Below are 27,997 nucleotides of genomic sequence, written 5' to 3'. Positions count from 1 at the left end.
AAAAGAATAATCATGGCATCATGGGTTAACAGAGAGAGTCTACAAGAAGAGGGGGAGTCCACAAGAAGCAAAGAGCTATGTGTTCCGATACCATGTCAAGTGGATCAGAAGTGAGAGAGAGAGAGAGAGAGAGAGAGAGAGAGAGAGAGAGAGAGAGAGAGAGAGAGAGAGAGAGAGAGAGAGAGAGAGAGAGAGAGAGAGAGAGAGCAAAGGAATGCTGATCTGTATGACAATCTAGGAAACCCCATTGAGGGGCAAGCAACTCACAGATGCAACATACACTAGAGAAGTGCCCCAGCCCTGGTCTGTATAGCAGATGAGGGTTCGGTGAGACAATGTCCACGGCAATAAACCCAGCAACCCATAACTATGGGAAAACGTATGAAATATAGGATAAATGAGTGTAGGACCAAAAATTGAGTGGTCGTACCAAAAGTGTCTAACCAAAATGAGATGCAGCCTAAATGTGTATATAGTGGGTGGCTAGCCCAAGAGACACACTAATCATGCAAGATCTAACCCTAAATGAAGTAGCAAAGTGGTGAAACTCTTAACATTACTTGCTCTAGTTTGACAAGTCCTTTGCTACATCCAATTCTTCAAATACTTGTTTGCATTACTGAGGTATTTGAAACACAAACAATAATTTGTTTTTTTTTTTTGGGTTCTCCTTGGCCTCTAGGTCTTATGTTGGATCATGGACAAAGATGATATGCTCACAATGTTGTGGAAGCACAAATGTATTTCTTGGATCATGCATGCATGCCAAGTGATCTTCAAGATGTCTTGTAAGTGGCCAAAGTAGTCAAGCTATCCAAACTATAAGCTCTTGTCACTAGCACTAGTCCAACTCTCTTAGACAAAGCTTGTCATCATACCACTATCAAAATTGGTCCTTCTCATGTCTATACATTGCCCCCAAAAATTCCATCCATGCAACAATAGTCTCATATTGTGATACTAGATTCAATGTGGAAAAGAAAATATCAATCCCATAGCTTATAATTTTTAAATAGAGGTGCTTAAATGCCAATTGTAACCCTTCGTTAGCCCCTCCTCTTTTTTTATTATCACTACTCCATTTTAATTGGACTCTAAAATAGTTGCATCCAGCATCATTCGCTTCAAAAGTCTGAAAGATTTTGAAGTTGATCTGGATACCATAAATTCTCTGGTGCAATTTTGCTTCAGTTATGTTTATTTTTAAAACTACTATTTCTTTGGCTCTTTGTATTTTTCAATCCTTTGAGTTCAGCATACAAAATTTCATGACTTTTCCATGCACTTGACATCCATTTTTACATGACACCTCCCCTTGTTGCTCTTCCCCAAGTACTCTAGAGTTTGTCTCAAAAGGCATAGTCCAATCATCTTTGGGTCAAATGAACCCAAGAGCTTGATGATAAATACAAGAAAATCTTAAGTGATCCATCCTTGATCCATACTTCCCTGCCAAGGATCTTTTTGGCAAAAAAACTCCTTCAAATACTTCATGAAACTCTTTTAGAAAAACATCCACCTACCACAAATTGTTCTATCAATTGAGAGCTAATTAACCACGTGAATGATAAATATATCATAAGCATGTTTGAGGGAAAGTACTTCTCCACTAGGAAAACTAATTCTATAGCATCTATGTGTGTTGCCTCTATATCGTCTTTTCTTATCTCTTTCTATAAGATCAAATGCACCAAAGAGCTAACCTTGTAGATTGTGGCTCTGATATCATCATTGAGGCAATGTTTTATTGTATTTGGGGGGATGAACTTGTTAAAATGTTGTAGGTGGCACGACTAGGAAGTTTGACCACCCAAAAAGTTTCCCCCCATTCTCTAATAGATGATATCAAAGCAAAGGTGATGTGCCTTGCACTTGAAGGTGAAGTTGCTAGCATCTGGGAGTCATTGGCTAGCAAACTAGCCTTGTGTTTGTGTCCTATTGAATGGGTTGGTAGCCATTGTTCATGTTGGATAGTCTCTTGATGGGAACATTGGCATGAGGTCCACCATGGACAAGTTGGAGTGAAGGACAAGCGTATTAGTTAATTCCTACAAGCATTCCATGTCCACTATACTTGTGTTTGTGTCCTATTGAATGGGCTGGCAGGCATTGTTCATGTTGGGTTGGTTCTTGACGGGAAAATTGGCATGAGGTCAACCATGGACAAGTTGGAGCCAAGGACAAGCGCATTAGTTAACCCCTACAAGCATTCCATGTCCACCATACTTCGCATTAGGTTTAGCAGGAATTGCAAGTATGGGATAGATGGTTGGTATTTTTCTCACATTGAGAGCTCTAGATGTCCATTTTACTCAACCAAGCACTCCACCCAAAGCCAAACTATATCAAGATTCAATGTTTTTGGTTGGTTTATAACGTTTGTAGATTTTTCATAGATTTTGCCAAAACTGCAAATCTTGCCAGTTTTTTGTTATTGGACTATGGCAACAAGAAGAAATAATTTCTTTATCTAGTTCCAATTTGAAATTAAGCTTGATGTGACCAGGTACTTGATGTGGTCTTACATGATGAAACATGTACTTGTTGCAAAGTAGCTATCAAACATTGTGTTAGATGTAGATAATAGACCCAACAAATCTACTTATACTATTACAGATGCAAGTGCAACTTCAAGTTTTGTTTCTCCACCTCCTCTAAGTTCACAAGAATAGCTTAGATGTGGGATAGAAAGAACACTCAAGCATGCTTTGATTTCTCTTTCTTTGAGGCGGCATATTGCCCCACACATTACGTCATGTACTACATCCATCTAAGCTTGGGATATACTTGCTTCCTTGTGTGCCCCTTACTTGTGGTCTTGTGGAATTGTCATCGTGGATTGTGCTTGGTAGAAATTGGTGAATTGGACCTAAGACATACATGCATGATTTGCAAACATCTTGTTCTTGTGGCCCCTCTTTTTAGAGTATGACAACAATGCAAGCACCTAGTTATGGTCATCCCTCTTTGACCATAGCAAAGACTTCTTACTCCCGCTTGGAGGACACTCTACCTACAAATAGGACACCATCTGATGGTAGTTTGATGGATTTTACTAGTGAGTACTACAACAAAGGGTGGGGTTTGTGGTACAGACTTCCCAATCTAACCTTCCTAGAGTTGTTTTGGATGGCTACTTGGCCATGTTGGGTTGCGACTACTTACTTTTTTCTTTACAAATCTTCTTTGGTTAGATTGGAATTTCACAAGCCTATTGACACTTCGTTTTCACCTATTAAGTGTATGAAAATTGTTTCTACACACAATTCAAGACATCAAGTCTTTAGAGTAGTACACACTTTCAACAACGGTTGAGTACAGTAGTTCCCACCACTGCTCATGACGACATCCACTTGGAGATTTCTTGGTGGCTAGATTGATGCTACGCTTGTGAAGTATTGTCCTCTTATGCAAACCATAGTTGGTATCTTAATTGAAGGCCTCACATCTTCAACTTCTAGTTGTTTGTTCCACATTAGCTATTGAGAGGGGGTGTCAGAGTTACACAACTCTCCTTAGGATTAGGTCATACTTGTATAGTTAGGGTGCCCCCCCACTGGCCATCCACATGTGCATTAAATTGAGGTTCTCTAGGCACCCTATTTATGGTCTATTTATTTTTTCCTATCATGGGATATGGTATATGGGATTGACCAACTTGGATATAGTGATCTATGTAGGTAGCCTACTCCCCTTTTCCATGAGTATGATGTTACATCTTCTCAGAGCACCCCTATAGGGGAAGGTCACAATCCCATGATCATACAATGGGTTGATAGTGACTTCTTCTTTAATGTTTTCTCTCTGTCTCTCTCTCTCTCCTATCTCACGTCTCCATTCTCTCTCACCTTTGCTAGCTTACACACAAATATAAGAGTCCAAAAAAAACACAGCTTGGTTGGGCTTTTGGAACTCTGCAATCTAGAGGGAGAGACCTTTGATTGGGATGCACTACCTCGACAAGGTGAAGGTCTCATTTCACTTCATTCTATTTGCTTTCATTTGCACTTTTATTATAGTCATGGTGTTTTTGCCAAAAGGCCCCCCTTCATGAGACACCACATTTTTTGCGGACTATGCTCTTTTGCAACTTTGTAGCTTATCGTTATTTATACACACATACATTTTTATATCATTTTGGCCATGGTTAATGGCATCGACTTTTATAAATTTTCCCATGGTTTTTCTCACAATTATCATATGGGGTCTTAGTTACAATTATGATTATGAATTTCGTTTCAACTGTGGTTATAATTATTGTTTCGACAACGGTTATCATCCTCCTTTTGGTTATGGTTGTAGTTATGATTTTTGAAAATGAATTCTTATATTTTCTTGATTATGGTTATACATACGGTTTTTGAATGTAATAGTTATGGTTGATTGTAGATTGTCACTTTGGCTATGGCTATGATCAGGGTTATTGAAATGAATGTTTATGGTTGTGGTTATGGTTGGTTATTGGTTGTTGCTTCGGGTGTGGCTGTGATTAGATTGCCACTTTGGTTGTGCCTAAGGTTAAGGTCATTGAATTTATAGGGTTAGGGTTAATGTTTCGGGTATACTTATTGTTATGGATGATAAATTGTTATATGGTCATGGTTGGCTTATGGTTATCATTTTGGTTATGCTCATGGTAAAAGTTGTTACTTTGGTTATTTTTATGTTTTGGGTTGGCTTAAGGGTTTTTAGTTCTCTATATTATGGCTATTATTGCCTTTTGATTATTGTTTTGGCTATGATTATAGCTATCAAATGGTACATGGTAATGGTTATACCTACTATATCAGTTTCGATATGGTTATGGTTTTCAAATGGTAACAAGTTATGGTCTTCAAATGGTTCATTTTGGCTATGCTATAGTTATGGTTGGACTATCATTGTTCATTTTGTCAATTATGACTAGAATTATTATTTTTTAGCCATTGTTTAGGATTTTATTGTTGGTTATCATCACTATTGTTGTTCAAAGTTATGGTTATTCTTGTTTTGGTTTTTTTCTATTAATGTTTTTTGTCAATGTACTCAACCATAATTCATTGTACTTCATCCCTAAATGGAGGAGTGTGGTTGCTTATTCCACTATTCATTGAGAAGAATGTCTTGAAATTGGTTCTTTAGTAGTTGCCATACGATTGTTGTAGTAAATGCCATTCCATTATTTCCAAAATTGGTTGTTTAGTAGTTGTCATACTATTGTAGTAGTAAATGCCCTTCCATTCTGTCCAAAATGATTTGTAGGTTTTGTTGTCCCTCATTATTTATGTCAATATACATAATTGATATTAATTCTAAATAATCTTTGTAATGATATACATGTCACTAAAGGCATTGATATTAAAATAGACAATATCAACATATATAGCATTGGTATAGGATCAACACCTTTACAGATGCACACATCGATTGATTGGATTTAAAACACAATTTGTGGACATTAGTACTAGTGTCGATATTTGTCCAAAGTCTTGGAGTGATAAACGTAGCTCTAGGCTCACAATTCTATGTAGCAATATCTCATTATGCTTCCTTTGACACAAAACAATACCTCCCATTGCACATTTATTTCCAAATGATGTCTCAAGAGGCCCACTTGGCTAAAAGCATGTTTGGTGGTACAAAAAGGAATGTCCTTGTCAGCACCTTTAACTCTACAAGTCTCACTTGAAATTCTAGGAATCAAATGCATGGAGCCTTGGTATATATTTATCATGTACTTCATCATACTCTCCATGCATGTAACACACACACACAACGAGAGAGAGAGAGAGAGAGAGAGAGAGAGAGAGAGAGAGAGAGAGAGAGATTCTCCACCTTGAAGGTCAAATGTGACATATTGGCATGGCATCAAATGAAACATGTTGCATGCTCTATGTTGAGTTGATTCATGACTCACAATGCTTAAAGATTGTGGATATAAGGAAACAATGGAAAGTCAACAAAGTGACTAGAGGACACTATGTAGCCGAGCTAAAGATGTGTAAAAAGCAATCCTGAATTTGCTCAAAGTGTGAGAATTCAAGTAGGGAAGTACATTCGACCTCTCTCACTTGTAAGCGGCATAGTGAGCATACACAAAGATTCAATTATCCAATCCCTCAAATCCATTCCGCATTAAAGGAGGTGGTAACCAATCTAAACTATTGATATGGTGTGAAAATTGGTGTCCTCCCAAAGAAGAGCATAAGTTTAGTAATTGGGGCCAATGTGGGTGGTATGATGGATAAAGGTAAAGCCTTTGAAAGTTTCCCATTCCATGATGGATTGGTATTCTATGAAAGCCTCATTTTTTTAAGGGTTTGGTGATGCAGTAGAAATTAAGTCACATCTTCCAAATTACTTTGCGATCTCCTACATCCCTCCTAAGATAGATATTTTTGTCTATTAATCTTTTGACCTTTTACCTCCCATACAATTCTAGGAAGCCATTGTGGAGAGATTTTGTGCATCTTTGTCATGTACAAAACTCTTTGCATGCACACAATCTCAAGGGGAAGTGACACTAACTCAAGGGAAAGGATAATCTTAAGAGGTTGTACGTGTACTTGGAGAAAGTTTATACGATAACATTTTTTAGCATTTTCAAACTCTTTTCAAGTGGACACATGAATGCTACCACCCCATACTTCAACCCAATATATAAGTGCAGATGTTATAAAGATGTCAAACAAATATTTCTTGAGAGTCCAATATTTGTATATTCCTTCACTAGACCATTTGTTTAGATGTATATTAGGCTCTCTTCTAGCCTTCAAGATGGTGTATAGTACATTCACACCATTTATAGTTGGTCAAAACCTCGAGGCCATGGGACTTGAAACTTTCTTCTACTCAAGTGGATCTTCAATATACACAATGCATGCTTTCTCTTCTTGAGATTTTCCACAAGCATAACCTTTGTCTTTGAGGCATTCACCATGGAGCCACTATGCAAGAAAAGGTTTTCAAAGATGGTCATGAGCTTTTGTGCGTCTTCTTGAGTATGATCCAAAAGCAATTTATAACATGATTACAATATTACCAATAAAAAAAATTTCAATGTCTTTTTCATGCATACATTCAAGAACCATGTGCTCTAGTTAATCAATCCATAGCCTAAAGGTAGGTAGTGAACTTGGTCACCCTTTCTTGACACCAACAATGCTTGAGAAAGTTTTGAAATTTCCTCTTTGAAGGATGCTTGACATAACACTTTCTCATATAAACATGAAACTGCAAACATGTATTCGCTATGTATTAAGAGTTCTTCATGCATTCTCTAAACCAACCATTTCAAATCCATCTTGAAGTCCAAAAAGGAAAATGCAAGCATGTTGCCTTTCCCTTTCATTCAACCTTCTTCCACAATATCTTGAAGGGTAACAAGATGATCAATGGTGTTATGACTTTGATGGAAACACCCTTGCCCATAAGCATGTCTGCCATTTTCTTTGGCCCCATGCACGCAATGTTTCTTGCATGACATTTCCAAATAGTTTAGCCACATGAAATCAAACTATCATAGTACAACACTTGTTCAGATTTTTTACGACTCCTCTTCTATGTAGAGGCTTGATCCCATTAGTGGTCCAATCATGAGGCATGCCATGCTGAAATGCAATGTATCCAACCGTATGAGGTGCATGTTTTATTTGCTGCTATTCAACTGGGTGGGCTACCACAATAGGGTACTTTTTGAGAATGGCAAGAAAGAGTTGTTCATAGTGAAAGAGAGTTGGGTGAGTTTTGTGTTTGAGCAAAAAGATTGGCGGCATGGCAAGGTGGGGTGTGAAAGAGTTGGCCATAGTGGAAAAGAGTTGGGTGAGTTCACATGGCAGTTGAGGGTGTTATAGATAAGTGCCACTTCAAAGCATGACTTCAACATGTATTTGAATTGCACTTTTGAATAATAAGATATAGCTCAATTTCTTGATGAAGTGGATAAGATGGTATATTTTTCCTAGATTTCAACCCTTTACAACTTTATTATGGACATTCCTTGACATGTCAAAAAAAAGAGAATCGTCCCTTTTGGCAAAGATCACCCAGGATACATGTATTTATCATGTAGATTCAAAAAAAGGATAGTGTTAATTTCAAAAACGGTCACATTTCAATTTACATAGGGCATCTTTGAAAAATTCTAATGATTGAAATTGAAAAGTGTGTATAATAAATACGAAAAATTCAAAATAAGGATTTTAATAATACCCCTTGAATGCACACAATATAGTGGTTTTCATATAGTGAATTCTCCAAGTCTAATGCGCTCAGCGACACGTGGGGGGGTTTGGGGGGGGGGGGGGGGGGGGGGGGGGGTACCCCTAAATATGTTAATATAGCATGTGAGTCAACACAAGGGGTTTTTAAGCCATAAATTTTATCTTTATTTAACATACTTGAAGGGTACGAAACAAAGGAGGCTTACACAAATGAATAGGAGAAGGGTTGTGTTTTATTCATACATGTAAAGGGGTTTTAAAGCAGGCCTTGAACGCATGTCATACAGAGGGGTTACATATAGTGACCCCCAAAGGGCTAATGTGTGATGTATAAGAAAAGATCCCATGTATGAAATATTGAACTCTTCTAACCTTCATCCTAGCTTTAAAACTTTTATCCATGGCCATCCCTTTATTGGACTACAAAGTCCAATCACTGGTGGAAACATTGGGTGATGGCTCATCATGTCCATATCATTTGCTTTGCACTCTCTCTTTGACATTTGCAATAGATTTCAGTTGTTAGACTCTTACTTAAAATTGTTTGATCTTTCTTCTTGACATTGCAACCAAGAATAACCACCATATAATTATTATTGGCTTCTTTCAGCACCATTGTTTCCTCCAAACTCGTTACACATCTTCTAATCAATTGACCAATCCCCTTTTTGTAAAGTATTCCAACAATCACTGCAAAGGACTTGATCTTTAGTGCTAACTTTGTTCCCAGGTCTCTATTCATGGTTTAAGAAATTCTCAACTATGAGAAAGGCTGACATTTCATCATATCAATTGTCCACTGTAATGGTTCAAGCTTGAAGTGGTGATGTGTATGGAAGGTGATCCGGGCTTTTGTTGGTGGCTCCCCACTATATATCTTGTGTAGGTGGTCTGCTATCATGTGGCTTTAGATAGGCGTATAAATGACAAAGTAAGCATGTTTCTATAGTAGTACTATCCATTTACAAGAACTTCTTGATTTCTTGACCATATGCAAAGGCATTGATGGCTTGCATGGAAGACCACCTTGTTTCCCAATAGGTAGTGTCTGAATCTCTTTAATGCATAAACCGTCCCTGCAGCTTCCCTTTTTGTACCATGCCAGTTTCTCTCCACTAGAATTAAGGCCTACTTGCATAGTAAATGGGGTGGGTACTATCCTTCAAAGGTTTCCTGTGCTCCTACAGCAATTTGTGAGGCATCTAAAATGATATGGAAAGGTGGTTTCTAGTGAAGAGGCTATTAGGATGGAGAAAACATGAGCATCCTTTTTAGTCTAATGAAAGCATTTGCTTGTTCTTATTTCCCAACACATGATACAATTCTCTCTGTGATTTTAGTGAGACGATAGACGATGTGAAAAATAGATGAGGAACTTGTAATGCCACTTGATCTCACCGAAGAAACCAAAGAACCTTTGCAATCATTTCACATTTTGGGCTATATGTGCATCTTTCAGGGATCTAGGTGTTTTCCTCTTTTGGTGATGACAATGCAAGTAGTTCCCGTTTCCTACACAAAAGGAACTTTGCCTAGATTCAAGGCTAAACCAGCCATAAATCTCTCAATCTCTCACCCTCTACAAGAGGTTTTACAGATGGTTGCAATATTTTTGTCATTATACATGCTTTCACCTTGGCTTGCCGAGTGTGAAAACCTTGCTATTAGACTTGTTCAAAGTATCCTAGTGTAGTACAAAAAGGCAAAGCTCTTACTTTGGGTGGAAACAACGCAATGTCCAATCCACTGAAGCTTATGAGGAAATACTGACAAAATCATTCGATGACTAACATTTTCGTTTGAAAATGGAACGAGCTCAACTGGATTAATGGCAGTGGTGATCTTAAAATATACTATCGGGTATCAGACCTAGGTCTTTAACCACCCATAAATCCACCTTAACCGCTAGGTTACAGCCTTGTTGGAAATCTACTGTCAATCATGAGCTGTGCAAAAAATTGTGTTAGAGGACAAACTTTGGTTTCTTTGAGCTTTAAGATTCTCAAAGAGTTCCTTCGCTGCAAAACACCAAACTTGAGAATGAAATACACCTTTGCAACAGATTGCAAACTTCAAATAGTTTCAAAATAGAAATAAAGCCACTACACTATGGAACAGAGATTTGATTGGAACTCAAGCTTTGCTTTACCTCAGACTTTGTAGGCCTTCTCTGCTTCCTATGGGAAACCTTCCTCTGCAAGCAATTGTTGGGATTGAAGCTGTGCATACTTTAATGTGGACAGTAATTGCATGAATTGACGTGACAACCTGGACGAATGGGAGTGAACTGCATTTTACTATCATGTAGGTAATATTTTGGGGCCCGGTGCTCCAAAAAAAAAAAAAAAAACCCATTTCCTTGGCTTTGAATTTCAGGTCAAACTATCAGGCAACCGGGATTTATGTTAAAACATAAAGTATTTACTGGGATCTATAACTAAAATGACCAAAATTTGCCCTTGAAACAGCCGAGACTTTTCATTTTCAACTGGGAAATTTACAGTACAAACCAATCTGTAGCACATATAACCATACAACATGTCCAATAGGGGCGACATGGCGAGTACTTTCCCAGGCCCTTCAGCCACTGTTGCTTGTCTTTATAATACACTATTGTCCCCCCTGTAGTCTAGGCATCTCTTTTCCCATGTTGCTGACAGATAATTTGGATTTTGAACATTTTGGCGGTTTTTGAAGTAATTTGAAAAGTTCAAATCCGGGTTATCTTGCAAAAGAGAGGGAGAGAGGAGAGTTGGGACACACAATGCTCAATGGCAACCCTGAATAGGGTAGTTAATGAATCCCAGTATATTTTCATCTATGACAGGATGGAAGTTCTATAATACAAGACTGGTAAGGAAATAGGAGTATGATGTCTCCCCTTAGGTATTTGCAAGATACAGGTTATTGCAATGGCTCATTAAAAAACGAGGCGTATTCTTGAGCACTTCACAGGCTTTGCATCTATAAACTTCAGAGGCATTTACATCTTTTAAATCAGTCTCAAACCACACGTTTATTTTCTCACCTTGGTATAAGTACATCAAACTTCCAAACAAGATAAGAGGACATTTCAAATGAGCTTTGCAGCTCAAACCTGTAAGACTTTTTCTTTTCATGCTTCTTTTCATCATTGACCTAATACAGCGAGGGCATGGGATGGAGTCCTTGTTTAGCATGGCCTGAACCAAAAGCTTCATTATTCGCTAAGATGACAGGTTTGTTCTCCCGGACATCTTTAGCGTAGGATGTGCGCTACAATGCTTGATGGAACTCCACAAGAAAGTTGGTCACATGTGCAGGTATCTCTAAATGTATTTGCAAAAGTTCCTGAAAAGCATTCAAATGGGTCAACTACAAAGCAAAATCCACAACCAACAATCAGGAACATCAGAATACAAACATCTAATGCAGGTTAGTCTTTGCAAGCAAAGCGTACAAGCCGAGAGGTTCTTGCTGAAACATACTTGAATGCTGCTGCATAGGCGCCTTCTAGCACCATGTTATGACATCAAGACTTTCACTATTTATGCTTTTCAATTGCTCTTAAGGTTTGTGGTATTATATTTTTGGTGAGTTGAGAATATGCACAGGATAAGCTACACACCCATCAAACCAGTATATAGGCCATCTTTGCTGCTAAGCTGCTTCCCACCAGCCGGATATATGTCTGCAGTTTGCTTCTTAAATCATCCAGAGTTTCATCGTGCAGTGTAAACCATTCTCGTAAGTGCTTCATGAAAGAAAAAAGTTAGTTTGAGAGCTTTCACAAATGGATGAGAAGCATGGTGGAATGCACTGAAAATCATACCTTGAACCGCAAATAGTCACCATCAAATTTTAGAAGAACATTGTTCATCTCATCCTCATTTGCTATGTTAGCAGCAGCTTCACAATCTTGCATTACCTCAGTTCCTCCAACAGTTTCTCTTTCATTGCATTGATAATCTGTTGTCATACTGCTCACAGCATTATCGTCCATCACTCTTGTACTACCCTTTTTGCAATCTGGCTTTTGCATTGATTCCAAACACTCTGAGAGACAGACAAAAGGTTGCTTATCAAGCAAAGGACGTGCAAGGTCAAATGGGACCCACCTGCATGGACACCACATTGTTAGCAAAGACCACTTTTCAGCATATGCAATAGACAGACCAGAAACAGAGAGACAGAAAAGAGACATATTAAGGAAAGAATCATATTATCATCCCTTAAGAGGCCAAAGGAAACTAGCCTATCTGTGTGTCCTTTGGATATCATGAGGTCCAACATATAGCCCAAGGCAAAAGTGATGGATACAGAAGTAAGCAGATGTAAGAAGGGGCTGGGGATGAAACCCTTACAGTAGAACACTCAATACTAATCTACATGATGTGTTAAATCCCACTAACATCATTAGTGCAATACTGAATCACTTCCATCCTGTAGTAATGGGTGGGCGCGGGAACCCTCTAAAACGACTTGCAGAAGGCCTTCAGATCAGCAGGTCACCACTGCATCCCTTCTAGAGGCGTCGTCGGTGTCATGTCCTGGTCAGCGGATCGCTCCTTCAGATCAGCAGGTCACCGCTGCATCCCTCCTAGAGGCGTCGCTGGTGTCATGTCCTGATCTCCTGGATCTCCCATCTATTCTGTGTGAGGTCCACCGTCCGGGAGCTTTTTGCCTCCTTTGAGCTATGATCTTCTCTGTTCAGCTGAAGAGTACAGCCCTACTCTCTAATGGCGTCAACCAAACTCTGCAGCTCAAGACTCACCCCTATGTGGAGTGTGGCTTTGTGCTGCCAGCATGCAAAAACTATATTTTTGGGGACTCGTTATACAGCTCATGCCCTACTTCCTTTTCAATTTAACTCACTAACAGTTAAATTCTTGTTGAAGGTTTCTCTCAAAGCAAGATGCATCCATGCAACCCACTCCAAAGAATTTCCACTCCTCAAAGAGTAGTATTGTTGAGAAGTAATCAACCAAGGTGACCGCACAGCCACACAAATCAGCCATATGCTAGTTGCATGCGGTCCCGGTCATACGATTCTATATATCGTATGCTCTGCCACATGGCTTCTTCAATTACAATTTGTTATCAGATAGGAATTAGGGAATATTATGCTGCCTCTAGTCAAAGCAAGGGGAGTGCTTCACCTCCACATTGCATTGCACTGAGGTTCACATGCTTCTCTCTCTCTTCACTTTACACATCATTACCCACACATACGCACACACACATCCACTCCACATGCATTATCCACATGCATTATTATACACACATTACAGACACGCACAATATGGTAAGTGGTTAAAGACCACGAAGGCTAGAGGAGGTGTGCCTTGGCAGGACTGTAAGGCACAATGGTACTGCTACCTAGTACCGACACCTAGGGCAAGCTGACGGAGGAAAGAGAGGTGTGGAAAAAGAGAGCACCAGAGAGAGGGCTCTTTCTGACACAGCTAGCACAGCCTGGCTTCAGCTGAGATGCCTCGAAATTGGCCAGTCTCAATCTCCAACTGGTGTGATCACTGTGATGATGTCCGAATCTGTCCAATAGCACATCATAAGCCGTGGGACGTGTGAGTGTCCATGTAGGCAGGCCTAGATACGAACACATCCTCTATAAGCTGGAGAAAATGATCTCTATGGTAGTCGTCTTCGTGCCCAGCTACTGTATAGGTTGTATCCATGTCCTCTGGGTATCCAACCAAAAGAGATCCTGTCGTATAAGTCTAGTGACCTCTCTCTGTGTCATAGAGAGAGAGGGTCCCATCTAGAGAATATCGAAAGGTGGGGAGCCTGTCCATAGCGAAACGATGTAGCTAAACCATTGTAAGGTACAACGGATGTGAATGTTGAACTTCGCTCAAGATGAGTGCTCTGAACTGTGCTAAAGGGTTCCTTTTAATTATGAAAGGGAGAGCCTTCCGTTCCTTTAATGAGAGTGCAAATGATCACAAACAAAGTGGATAAACACTGTGAATGAAGGTACTCAGACTGAGAGATAGAGAGAGAAGAATACGACACCAGAAAAGTTGTCAAACCCTCCTCCAAGGGCCCCTCTCTCGACGGCGAGAGAAGTCTATGCTATTGATTGCACAAATCTGATACAAGATGCTGATGCAAGTTCTTGATGCAATGATGCAATGAGGATCTAGGTCGGAGACGACGGCGACGACGGGAATGATGGCTGGCTGAAAACGCTGGTTTCAGGGCTAGAAAACGCTGTTCTTTATAGGCTGAAAGCGCTGTTCTTTATAGGCTGAAAGCGCTGATTTGATCTGCTGAAAACGCTGGCTTGAACTGCTGAGAAACGCTGATTTCACTTGCTGAAAAACACTGGTTTTGGCTGAGGCTGAAAACGCTGGATGGGCTGCTCCAAAACGCTGTGAAGGGCTGCTCAAAAACGCTGGATTGGATGCTGGAACGTTGGGTTCATCTGTTGGAAAACGGTAGGTTTAGCTACTGAAAAACGCCAGTGGTTGCTAGTGGTTGCTGATGGTTCTTGCTTGAGAAGGGAGGTTAGAGAGCCTGCTGCAAGTGTTTGCCTGTGCTCTCCTTTCTTCTTCTGCTTCCACTAAGTGACTGCCAGTTTCCTTATATATTAACTTAGCAAATTTACCCTACCCAGTTTCCCAACAAAGTCACTTATTAATAATAAGTGAAAAATGACTAAAGTAGGGAAAATAGGTTTTCTGCACTATAAAATGCTCCTGATGGATTTTGATGGTAGCGCGATGATCATGCTATGTGCAACTAGAGGATATGCAACTACTCTAAGTGCGTGGACATGCACGGTCTGCGAACAGACTCACAAAGGCGCCAGAACACTTCCTAAGACGACATAATGTAAGGTGCAGCGGATGTGACTTTGCTCAAGATGAGTGCTCCGAACTGTTCTCAAGGGGTTCCTTTTACTTACAAAAGGGAGAGCCTTTTGTTCCTTTAGTAGAGAGTGCAGTTGATCACAAACAAGTGGGTAAACACTGTGCATGAAAGTACTGAGACTGAGAGATAGACAGAGAAGAATACGACACCAAAACCCTCCTCCGAAGGCCCCACTCTCTATGGCAAGAGCAGTCTACTATTGATTGCACAATCTCTACAAAGCAATGGACTTGCCGACGATGAGGACGACGACGAGACGGACTGAAAACTGAAAACGCCAAGGGCTGAAATCTGCAAATCTTGTATCTGCTGAATTCTGACTCTATGTTGGTGACGACGATGCGACGACGACGCGTTGAAAACGCAGATGCTGAAATCTGCGAATAGCGGGCTGAATCTGCAACTTGGGTTGATCTAACGGTGCGACAAGGATCTGCTGCGGGAAGGTGAGATCTGCGAGGTTTGGGGGCTATTCTGCGGTGTCTATATGCTGAAAACTGAAAACGATGAAACTAATGGTGCTTCTGTCACGGAGAATCTGCAAAACGTTGGTGTAGGTCTGCAAATGCAAAAACGCTAGGCTAGGTCTGCTGGTGCAAAAACGCTAGGCCTGCTCTGCTTCTTGATGCAAAAATGCTAGGGAGTCTGCAAAGATCTGCTGTCGCTAGGCTTCATCTGCAACTGCAAAATGCTAGGTTGATCTGCAAATGCTAAAAACGCTGGCTTCTTTGGTGGCTAAAAACGCTAGGTTGCCTGCCGAGGAGTCCTGCTAAGAAGGTGCTCTGTTGGACACTTGGTCCCTGTTGCCTCTTGTATCAGCATCTTGTATCAGATTTGTGCAATCAATAGCATAGACTTCTCTCGCTGTTGAGAGAGGGGGCTTGGAGGAGGGTTTGACAACTTTCCTGGTGTCGTATTCTTCTCTCTCTATCTCTCAGTCTCATTATCTTCATTCACAATGTTTATCCACTTTGTTTGTGATCATTTGCACTCTCTCATTAAAGGAACGGAAGGCTCTCCCTTCCGTAAGTAAAAGGAACTCTTGAGCACAGTTCGGAGCACTCATCTTGAGCAAAGTTCAACATTCACATCCGTTGAACCTTACAACCATGCTTCCATTTGTGCATACCAACATGATGTATCTCCCTGTGCGGTCAAGTGCCGCGAGGACTCCACAGCCAGCCGAGCATGACCATCTCGTGGGAGCTTCCATAAGCTATACATGAATGCCATTGATCTTGTAAGAGCCTCCACCACCACAAGAGTGGCGGCCAGTTCTCCTCGGATGATCGCATGGGGAACCGAGGCCTTAGCCTTGATCATCCTAAAGATCATGGAGATAAATGGCCTCTCTATGTCTCGCCATCCAGAGTCAACCAAGCATAACCATCTTGTGAGAGCTCCCATGAGCTAAATATGAACGCCATTGATCTCGTAAGAGCCTCCACCACCACACGAGGGGCGGCCAGCTCTGCCCGGATGATCGCATGGGGAACCAAGGCCTTAGCCTTGATCATCCCAGAGATCATGGAGATAAGTCGCCTCTCCATGTCTCGCCATCCATCTGTACATCCATGCTAACCACTATGACAATCTATTGAGGGTCCCCATATCTGTGCTCCATATACCATAGGTGAGGCAACCGGAGTATCAAAAAGCCACAGCTTGGCGCGAGGCTCTTGGAATTGAACTTGTGAACACATCCTCTCCAAATCTCCCAAAGTTGTGTATGCTCTAGTCAACCTAGTGATGCTTTTTGAGAGCAAAAGGTTTTGGGCTTAAGTGCTTTTGGGCATCCCTTGTACGTTTATAAATGGTCAAAGGGCCACTCTTCTAAGAGCATCTAGACACAGAGTCTCGAAGAGAGTTGGACTTTGCGAAGAGTAATAATAAAGAAATATTGAAAGGGACGCCAGTCTTTGGGGCCAATGCATCTTGGCTCGGAACTCCCTCGTGCTGCGTTGAGACACTCTCTCTCTCTCTCTCTCTCTCTCTCTCTCTCTCTCTCTCTCTCTCTCACTCACCAGTTGGAAATTGAATTTGGCAGATTTAGGGGAATCCCACCTGAGAGCAGAATTTGCAAGTTATGCGGAATGGAGCCGGAGACAGAATTACACTACATATGCCACTGCACAGTATACTATGAGATACGTGGGCATTTCCATTGCCTATTTAAAGAAGGCTTTGGACCTCTAGATAGAATCATGCAATACCAAGATCAAAGATGCTGAGGCTTGTACCTACTGGAACTACATCGGCACAGGGATAATCTAGTGAGAAGACAAAGAGCAATACAGCCTCAAAGGCAGATCACAGATTTCTTCGGATCGAGAGAAGCAGGAGTGGAAGGAGAAGCAAGAGGCCAGCAGCCAGCACAAAGGAGTACCCACATTCATACCAAAGGCACCCTAATTGACAGAGCGATTGAGCTTAGGAAATCGAGACGACCACGACCAAGATATAGAAGCACACTTCACCGGAGGAGACTACAACAAAGGATTAAAAGCATTCTAGCCAGACACCCAGAATGCTCCTAAGAAGTTTATTTAATACTTTGTATTTAGTTTTTCACATTTATTTTCGCACTTTCACACTTTTCACACTTAGTACTTTAGTCCTAAGGTACCCAGACATTGTAACAGATTCACCACTTTTGTATCAGTTTGGTCTCCTAGGTCATTCTGGCCTTTGGAAGACGTTAATATAACATTTCATTTCATCTCTCTCTCTCTCTCTCTCTCTCTCTCTCTCTCTCTCTCTCTCTCTCTCTCTCTCTCTCTCTCTCTCTCTCTCTCTCTCTCTCTCTCTCTCTCTCTCTCTCTCGCGCACGCGCAGGATCTATACCAGCTATTCTTGAGTCAGGCTCACGTGAGGCATGGCGGCTCTTTCATGAGCAGTCAACCCCCCCCCCCCCCCTCTGCCATTACCTCTACAGAGACTTGGGGTCAGTACGCGTCATCGTTGTACACAGTTCCTGGACAGCCGCCCCTTCCCAACCCCCCCAATCCATGCCCACATACATGTGCTTTTTTCAACGTTGAGATGGTGAAGAAGGCCATTGACAAGATGAGGACTAGGAGAGCATATGCTCATGATGGCTTAGTGGCTGAGCATTTCATGAATGCCAGAGATATACTAGCAATTATGTTTAACCGTGCCATGTGTGAGGGCTTGCCTGATACTGGGAGCACTGAAAAATCCAAAAGCATACAAAGAAGGTGGTGCACTTGTGAAGTTTGATACGTTCAGCGGCTTTGAGGATAAGACAAAGGCTCTTACTTTCTTCCAGCAGTTTGATACAGCTTAGGCAGGGGGGAATTATACAAAGGTCTCCAAAGTCAAGAAAGCTGCCACTTTCTTGAAAGGCAATGCCCTTACATGGTGGACAACACTGTTGATGTGAGGACAGGAATTTGAAGCCAATGTCATGACGATTGGCACCAACTTATTGCGGCCACTTGCAAGAGCCTACAAGAGTACAATCGGAGGTTCTGTAAAGCGTTGCTCTCAGTAACCTCCTATAGATTTGAGCCACTGACATAGCAAATTCAGAAGTATTGTTGTGGGCTGCCTAAAGGGCTACGAGACTACTATACAAAGAACAGAGTGGATACCGTATCTCAGCTTATGGAAGTTGCCAACATTGGTCATGCCTTATTGAAGGGAGAGGACAGTGGGTTTCAGGGTAACCTGAAAGGCGGTCAGCAAAAGAAAAATTCAGCAAAGAAGCCTGTTGTGAAAGTGACTCCTGAAGTATCCCAGGGGTCAGAAAAGACAGGGAAAGCTAAGGACTCAGCCGAGACGTCTGAAGGACAGGCTAAGAAAACAAGTCGTTCAAGGAAAACAAGGCTTTAATGGCTGAGAACAAATGCTTTATATGCAAGCAGCCTAGCCATTTTGCTGCAGATTGTCCCCAGAGGAGGAGGCCAACTAACTCAGAGGACAAAGAGGACAGGAAAGGTAAGAAGCCTAAACCCACGGCCGGGTTAGTGCCAGATATGGTGGGTGATAGGCCAAACTCAGATGCCAATGAGGTATGCAGAGCGGGGGGTAAGGTCAGAGACCAGACAGTACTTATCTTCTTTGATCCAAGTGCTAAAGCAAACTTTAACTCACCAGAGTTGGCTATCAAGTTGGGCATCAAAGCTGAAGAGGTGGAGTACACAGCAGAGGAAGGGTTGGCATGTCCTGGCCACTCAGAGTGTGTTACGCCTATCATTAGAAAGCTGCATCTGCATATTCAGTCATAGGTGGACATAGAGGAATTTTATATCATGCCACTGGAAGGGTGCGATGCGCTGTTGGGAATCCCATGGATGTTCCATATACATGGAGTGCTAGATGTCTTCAACAAGAAGATGACCCTTCAGCAAAGGGGCAAAACTCACATCCTTGATGTAAAGCTTAAAAGGGAGTCTGTCCTTATTGTATCTGCTTTGGCTATCACTTCTGTGATTAAGAATCATCTTTCTACGTACTTGATTTTTGCACGTGATGTTTCAGATAATTGTTAGTCAAATTTATCTATGTTAGATAAAGAAGGGTCAACACGTTTGCGAGAGTTTCGTGACTGTTTGTCTGATTCATTACCGTCTCAGTTGCCACCGGAGAGGCCTGAGGATCATGCCATAGATTTGGTGCCAGGTTGTAGCCCACCAAATAGGCCTCCCTAGAGGGTTAGTGTGGCTCAGCAGAAAGAGATTATGGGCCAAGGAGAGGAACTGTTAACAAAAGGGTTGATTCAACCTAGTTCTTCACCCTTTTGCTCCCCAGTGCTTCTAGTGCAGAAGAAGGATGACTCTTGGCGCATGTGTATTGACTACCATGCGTTGAATAAGAATACCATCAAGCACAGGTTTCCTATCCCAAGGATTGATGATATTCTTGACCGATTAGAGGGCGCTGCAACTTTTGGCAAGATAGACCTGCAGAGTGGGTACCATCAGATTTGTATCAGGTAGAGGATGTGCACAAGACTGCGTTTAGGAAGACATTTGGTCTGTATGATTCTTAGCAGTGTGACATAAAAACGCGTTTCGCCCCTCTGAAACCCCGAAACGGCGAAATGGCCGAAACGTTTCGGCAAACGGGCAAAACAAGTCGACTTTTTTTTTTTGGCCCCCTTTTGACCAGTTGACCTTAAACCACCCATTTGGGCCAGGCCGCTTCACAAAATTGATACCTTGTTTACTCGTGACTCAAGTCTCACATCCAGATTTTGGTATTTCACATGTTTTGATAGGTAAATTTAAACGTATATTCAATGTATAATTATAGGTACATACATGTAGAACGAAACATGTTTTCCGCTTTCTTTGAGCCCCGAAATGAAACGTTTCAGAAACCTCGAAACCCCAAAACGCACGAAACCCCGAAACATTTCCTGTCACACTGATTCTTAGTGAAGCCGTTCGGTCTTACAAATGCTTGTGCTACGTTCAATAGGATGATGGATCGATCTTCCGCCCACATCAAAAGTTTGTCAACACATGTCACAAATTGCTGACGTGTCCTACCACTAAAGAGCAAAGTCAACCTGCACATCCCCACCGAGGGGCCTAAACCCTAAGAAGAAGCAGCAAAAGAAGTAGAATCAACAAAAGATGTTCTACCAACTTATAAAGTCTTGCCGAGTGGCCTATTTTTTAAGAAGAGTTCCCACCAATATCTGACCAATGAAATAGATCCCGGCCGAGGGGCCTAAAACCTAGAAGAAGAAGAAACAGGAGGAATCCCCGACCAACTCACAGATCGGTGAAAATCCTAAAAGTCAAAGAAAACTTGTTTGAAGCGCACAAAACGATTCCATACAAGTTTATAACCTCAAAACATGATGACGTAGCGCCTGTACGGACATCTCGGAGTTCGCAACGGATTTTTAGAGAAATCCCGAAATTTTAGGAAATTGTTTTTTTGGGGTCAACTTTTCATATTTAATGCTCTTATGCTTTGGGCCTTTAAATATGAGCCTTGGGGGTCCTCTCTGGTACTCTTTCACGCGCACATTGCAGAGGAGGTGCTCCTCGACTGTTGTACTTTGCGACTCAGCAATAATAAAGAAATACCGAAAGGGACGCAAGCGTTCGGGCCCAATGCTCTCTCTCGGGGGTGGTACTCCGCCACTCCCCGTCTCATGTGTCATCTATCTCTTTTAATTCAATTGTTATTTGACGTGCTTAAAGCTATTCAATCTATTCTTTTCCGTTGGCACATGGTGCCCGTCCCCGTGACAGTGGTATCAGAGCTCCAGGCGTATGCTTTCTGAAAGCACGCCGGTCCTACCAAAGAGTAGACAGAGCAAGATGATGCTTTGCCCCTTCCTCTTTATGTTCTATGCGGAGGCGATGAGCAGGTTTTTGGTGTCGCAGCAGGTTGGTCTACAGGGCTTAGCACTCCCTATTCGGGGAGATGAGCTACTGGACACTGAGTTTGCCGACGACTCAGCCTTGTACTTAGATGGCCAAGAGGCCAACCTTCACAGGTGTGAGCAGGCTTTGGAGACCTTCTGTTGTGCATCTGCCACACTGATCAACTGGAGAAAGACGGTGGCTTTCTCGGTTGGTAGTGCTCCTGTGCCCGATTGGATGCCAAGAGAGGGTTTTAGGTGGATTCCCCCAGGGACTGCAGTTCGGTACTTGGGCTGTCAAGTTGGTTTGGACTTGTCTCCCGAGCAGCAGATCGCTCCCCTCCTCCTGTCTATCAGGAGGAAGTTGTTACACTGGAGCTCAACACGACTTTCTTTGGCTGGCAGAGTAGTAGTGGCCAACCAGGTGTTGTTGGCGACTATGTGGTACATCACTTCTTGCTGGATCTTCTCGAGTTCTTGTATCAGCCAGGTAGAGAGGCTGATCAGGAACTTTCTTTGGTCAGGACGTCACACTCAAATAGCTCGAGCCAAAGTGGCTTGGCAAGGCATCACTCTTCCTTGTTCACAGGGAGGGCTTGGGATCATTGACCCAGCACAGCAGAGCAGAGCCCTTCTTGGGAAGTTCATAGTCAAAGGACTTCTTCCAGGTGAGAATCCCTGGAAGGAGTTCTTGTTACAGCGGCTTCGTGCTAGGGTGCCTCAGGTTGGAGGCCCCTGGCGACCTTCGACCAGATGGATCTTCACAGAGATGCGCAGAGTTGGTTTGAGCAAGAGACTGGAGGACTGCTTCGCTGTGAGTTTGCTTCGATCTTGGGAGCACTTGCGGCGAGGCCTGGAGGAGCGACAACCTACTTCCACAGAGGCCTTGTTTGGAACCCCATGGTTAGCACTCAGAGAGGCCCCCTGGTTGGTAGTTGGCCTCATGTTTCCTGGGGTCCCATGGCAACGGGTCCAGCGCGCTCTTTAGGTGACTGATTAGTGTAATAGACTTGGACACTCCAAGTCAAGAATCAATCGTGACAGCACCAAATAACCACTTCAAAACAATTCACAGATCACAATAGATTTGCACTGGCCCGGTGGAGTTCCGTACCTAGAGATATTGGCCCCAAAGACCGGCGCCCCTTTCGGTATTTCTTTATGTATTAAAAAATCAATGTCAGAGTACAAGAGCGGTTAGGGGTTCACTCTCAGACTCTGCGTCCAGATGCTCTGAGAAGTGAGGCCCTCACCGCATATAAAAAGGTTACAAGGGATGCCCAAAAGCAGAGCCCCAAAAGCTTGAAAGCAAAAACAGTTTCTATCTCTCTCTCAATGAGAGCAAGTAAAATAAAGCATGTTCTCTCTTTCTCTCAAAGCGTAGCAAAAAGCCAGCAAGAATACGTCGCTAGCTGCTTTTCTTCCAGCTCCGTTTTTTCCGCTGCAAATTTCGGAATCCTCCATACACTGCTGCCACGTGGCACTGGGGCCAAAATTTAGGGTTTTCAGCCACTTTGGGTTTCAGCCAACAGTTAGGGTTTCTAGCAAAAATTAGGGTTTTTGTTGTCGGTAGCCACGTCATCACTTTGTGACATACCCCCCTCTTGAAAGCATTGTAATCGACCGCGATTACGCCTGCAAAACCGACAAAAGCCATAAACCGTCTTAGCAAACACTGACTGTTAGTACCTACGTACTAGGAACACACATCTAGCACATGTACCAAATCGACAGTCACATCACACGACATCAGAGGACATCACCAGACATCACATGACATTCAACATTCATTCGGATCTTAAACCATGATTTATCGGCAACGTAGCTAGCAATCACATCTAGGTCCAATCGGGACCTCATCGATGTCCGATTGACTAACCCCTATTGCAAGCATATGTATTTGAGATCAATCATACCAAAATGCTGCAGTCATTTCCTCTATCAGTTCCTGCACTTAAGAGAAGTCAAGAACAAATCAGTATCAAAATCAAGAATTCCATTTCATTAAAGTCATACAGCAGAATACTGTCAGCTTTCAGTATCCCTGAAGCTCAAAGAGACATCAGTGACTCTAATATCTAAATCAAGGCATCTGTTGACAAAGGAGCGTAGCGACTCCCCTCTTGTGCATCCCACTGCACCAGATCTGCGGCCAAGCTAATTCTTGATTCCGTTTGGAATAGACTATGCTAAACCAAAAGCATCGAGGTAAAGTTTCACAATCTGAGGAGTATCTGCTAGGCCCTCCTCCTCCATCCACTTCACATCCAATGCAAGATAGTTCTTGAACTTAACCAAGAACCGCCTTCAGACTTTACCTTTATTCTTCGTATCCTTATCTGCCAAAATCTGTTCAAGAACAAGGATCTCCCCGTTTTCTTCCACTTCGGGTTGCTCATCAGGCTCCCCATCATCAGGCACATCACCGTTAAAAAGGTTTCAAGAGACTCACATGGAATGCATTGTGAATCCTCCAAGTACCTGGCAGTTTCAATCGAAAGGAGACATCATTTATCTTTTCACTGATATAGAAAGGTCCGTAGTATCGCATACTAAGCTTTGGAAAAAGACTCTCCTTTCCCTTTTTCTTTCGTAGGCGTGCCTTCTCAAAACGTAAGAGCACCCAATCATCCTCCTTCAATTTCATGTCGCGACGATGGCGATCCGTTGCCTTTTTCTGTCGTTCTTGAGACTTCTGCAAAGTCTCGCGAACCTTGGCAAAAGCCGTATCCAAATCTCGCGTATATTGAATATACGCTTTAAAGATCTTATCTTTCGTGCATAGGAAGGGTGGAACCTTCGCAACACCTTCAACAATCTCAAATGGCGCCTTCCCTGTCGAAGAGTGTATCGTGTTATTGTAGGCAAATTCCACCAAAGGTAAGTACTTTTCCCATTGAGTCTTCTGATCAGAGATATGACTTCAATAGATCTAGAATCACTGAATTTGCAATCTCAGATTGCCCATCAGTCTGCGGGTGAAACGATGACGAGAACTACAACCGGGTGCCAATGTTCTCCCAAATTGCCTTCCAAAACAAACTCGTAAATCTGGGGTCTCTGTCGGAGACAATCGTCTCAGGCATGCCATGTAATCTGAAGATTTGGGCCACAAACAGTCTCACTCGCATCTACTTTTCCGAAAGCTGCTTCTGTGACAAGAAGTAGCGCAAACTCTGATGGTCTGTAAAGACAGTAAAATCCACTCCGAGTAGGTAATGCCGCCACTGAGTAAGAGCATGGATAACCGCCAAAAGCTCTTTCTCATATATATGTGTTGTCATCTCCGGCCTAGAGAACAATCGGCTCTCGTAAGCAATGACATGGCCTTCTTGCATCAAGACCGCACCCAGATTACGACCACAAGCATCACAATATACTTCAAATGGCTTTTGCAAGTCCGGCAAAGTCAAAACTGGTCCCGTAGTCAATTTCTCTTTCAATGTCTAAAAGGCAGTTACCTTTGTGGATCCCCACGAGAAAGGGACTCCTTTCTGTGTCAAGATATGCAAAGGGGAAGCAACCTCTGCAAACTTTCGTATGAACCGCCTATAGTACGAACACAGTCCCAAGAAGCAACCTCTGCAAACTTTCGTATGAACCGCCTATAGTACGAACACAGTCCCAAGAAGCTTCTAACTTCATGGACATTCTTCAAATCGGGCCAATCACGGATAGTCTCTATCTTGGCCGGGTCCATTTGCACTCCAGCTGCTGAGACAATGTGTCCCAAAAAGTGTATCTCTAGTAGGAAAAATTCACTTTTCTTTGCATTAATCACTAACTTGTGGTCTCGTAATGCCTAAAAGACTTGAAGCAAATGATCTCTGTGTTCTGCCTCATTCTTGGAGAAAACAATGATGTCGTCAAAGAAAGTGCCAACAAATAGTCTGTACTCTTGAAAAATCATGTCCATCATCCGGTTAAATGTCGAAGGAGCATTGGTTAAGCCCAAAGGCATCACCAAAAACTCAAATAACCCAAAAGTAGTCCGAAAGGCTGTATTGTAGACGTCTCCCGATGCGATTCTGATCTGATGATATCCACTCTTCAAGTCAATCCTGCTAAAACACGAGGATCCCTGTAACCTATCGAGTATATCATCAATCCTAGGAATCGGAAATCTGTTTTTGATGGTGATTTTGTTGAGAGCTCTATAATCGATGCACATCCTCCAAGATCCGTCTTTCTTCAAAACCAACAACACTGGAGAGCAATACGGTGAAGTACTAGGCTGGACAAGACCCTTTTCCAAGAGGTCTTTCACTTGGTTCATAATCTCTTCATTCTGTGCTCGGCTCACACGGTAAGGTGGCCGGTTTGGTGGTGTGCTTCCTGGTATCAAATCTATGGTATGATCTTCAGGACGAGCAAGTGGTAACTCTCCTGGTAGGCCCTCTGAGAAGCAATCGGCGTGAGAGTGGAGAAAATCTCGGCGTCTTTATCAAGTTTAGACATATTTGCCCTATCCTTATCGCTCAATTCTTTCATAAAGATCGAGTAAACAAACAGACTGGATTTCATTAATTTTGAAATGGCCGAAGCCGATACAATAGGGACAGACTCGCCCTTCAGTTTAATATCAAGTACAATTGTTCTGCCCTTTTCTGTAGTCAAAGTCGCTTTTCTCGCCCGATAATCGACCACGGCGTTGTTCTTGTGGTACCAGGGAATCCCTAAGAGAACATCACAACCCTCCAAAGGAATTATGAAGAAGTCCTCATGCCCCAAATACCCCTCACAATGCAACCAAAGTTTGCCAATGACAGGTGTAATGGCTACGTCCCTGCCCCTGTCGGGTGCCGCTAGAACTGCCTTTGCAAGTGGTCCCATCCGATTGGGAGTAATCTCGAGCTGCACCGCCAATTTCGGTGAAATGAAGTTGACCTTGGCTCCTCCATCAAAGAAAATCAAGGCCTCTCGATCTTTCACTTTGCCCCAAGCTCGGCAAAGTTCTGTACTCTCATCCATGGTGTCGGGATCGGTACCCACACAATCTGGAACCAGTCTTGTTTTCATCTTGCCTTTTCGTCCACGTTCCTCAGCTGCTCTCGAACTCTCAAGCCTGTCGTCGTCCTTATCATTCTATTCTTTCTGTGCCTTTTTAAATCACTTCGCGGAGATGTGTCCCTGTTCCCCGCATCCAAAGCACTTCCCCTCCTTGATGAATCGAGCTCGCTCCTGAGGAGTAAGCTTGGGTCGTGCATCCTTTTTCTCTGGGTTGCTCTTTTTCTTTCTACTTTCATTCCCAAAAGTCTGTTCGGCTCGTTGTGTCATGTTCTCATCTGTGGGGTAAGTCAGACTGCCAGAGTGAATGGCAAAGCCCCGCTTCGCATGACTCATCAACTCCTGAATAGAAGCTGACTTAAGCTCCAAGCAGTGATCTCGGATCTCTGTAGGTAGACCCAAGGTGAACTGCTCAATCTGTTCTCTGAACGAGATCTTCTTGAATGAAGAGGCGGGTAGAAAAGAGCTCCAGAATCTTTCACAATAAGCATTGATTGTATCTTTCTTGGTCATCCGAAGATGGTTCCAAGCAGCTCCTATGTCTCGTTCATATTCTTACGTCAACCAAGAAGAAATAAAAAGCTTTTTAAATTTCAGTCATTTAACTGGCGCAGTCTTGTTTAAAAGAAGCGTGAACCACCAAGTACGAGCATTCCCCTTAAGGTAAGAGGTAGCTCTCCGAATCTTGGAGTGCTCTGAATAGCGTCCTCCCGCAAAAGCGATGTCAAACTGCTGAATAAAAGACAAAGTCTTCGAAGCATCTGAGTATCTTGAAAAAGTATCAAACTTGATCGAGTGGCCACCTTCCTTAAACTCTCGGACTTACTTGCTTTTATCTTCGAGAAAGTCATATTGGTTGGCTTTGTAAAAATTCTTCTTGTTCGCATAGAAGTTTCCATCATCAAAATCTGAGCTGTCTGTAGACGAGTCCTCAATAGAACTGTCAGGCTCTGGGCGAGATTTAGCCTTCTTTGCCTTTTTCTTGCCCTTTCCGAAGCTTTGTTTCTTGCTTCGCTTTTTACCTTTTCTGTCTTCTTCGCTCGAATCTGAAGAGCTAGAAGAATTGTCAGAAGAAGAAGAAGAAGAAGAAGAACTGGGTACTCCTTCAAATCGAACACGCTTCTTCTGTTTCTTTGCCTTATCAAAAGTCGACTAACGACCCAAATATCCAGGGAAATCAGTGCTTTTCTTCTGCTTTTTGCCATGCTTTTTGGCTTTCTTTCGAGACATCCAGCAGGCCATGTGTTCGGAACATCCACAAAATTCCCAGTACCGCATCGCACCCTTCCAACGGCAGTAAAATTCTTCTGTGTCCACATACGACTGAATATGCAGACACAGCTTTCCAATGATGGGAGTAACACACTCTGAGTGGTAAGGACATGCCAACCCTGCCTCTGCCGCGTACCCATCTCTTCAGCTCTGATGCCCAGCTTCATAGCTAACTCTGGTGAAATAAAGTTTGCTTTGGCACCTGGATCAAAGAAGATGAGTGCCGTCTGATCTCTGACTTCACCCCATGCTCTCCATAACTCGCTGGCATCTGTGCTTGGCCTGTCACCCACCATAT

The 27,997-nt window shown here is 42.5% G+C and overlaps 1 protein-coding gene across 2 annotated transcripts in view; it reads right to left on the bottom strand.

Annotated features, from left to right (window-relative positions):
• Positions 1-11,393: 11,393 nt before the first annotated feature.
• Positions 11,394-27,997, bottom strand: part of LOC147443564 (arginyl-tRNA--protein transferase 2-like) — an 83,129-nt gene continuing 66,525 nt past the window's right edge. For both annotated transcript variants that reach the window (XM_086526381.1, XM_086526382.1), the window contains 3 exons: positions 12,013-12,298; positions 11,809-11,934; positions 11,394-11,531 (listed from right to left, as the gene is read on the bottom strand). In XM_086526381.1, coding sequence (XP_086382507.1) covers positions 11,812-11,934; positions 12,013-12,298 — 409 coding nt within the window. In that variant the 3' untranslated portion in view covers positions 11,394-11,531; positions 11,809-11,811. The remainder of the gene's footprint in view (positions 11,532-11,808; positions 11,935-12,012; positions 12,299-27,997) is intronic.

The sequence above is a fragment of the Adiantum capillus-veneris genome, chromosome 13, assembly GCF_014529385.1.
Source record: "Adiantum capillus-veneris isolate H3 chromosome 13, ASM1452938v2, whole genome shotgun sequence".
NCBI classification, from domain to species: Eukaryota; Viridiplantae; Streptophyta; class Polypodiopsida; order Polypodiales; family Pteridaceae; genus Adiantum; species Adiantum capillus-veneris.
Note: the sequence above shows the minus strand (reverse complement) of the source record. Positions and strands in the feature narration are given on the sequence as shown.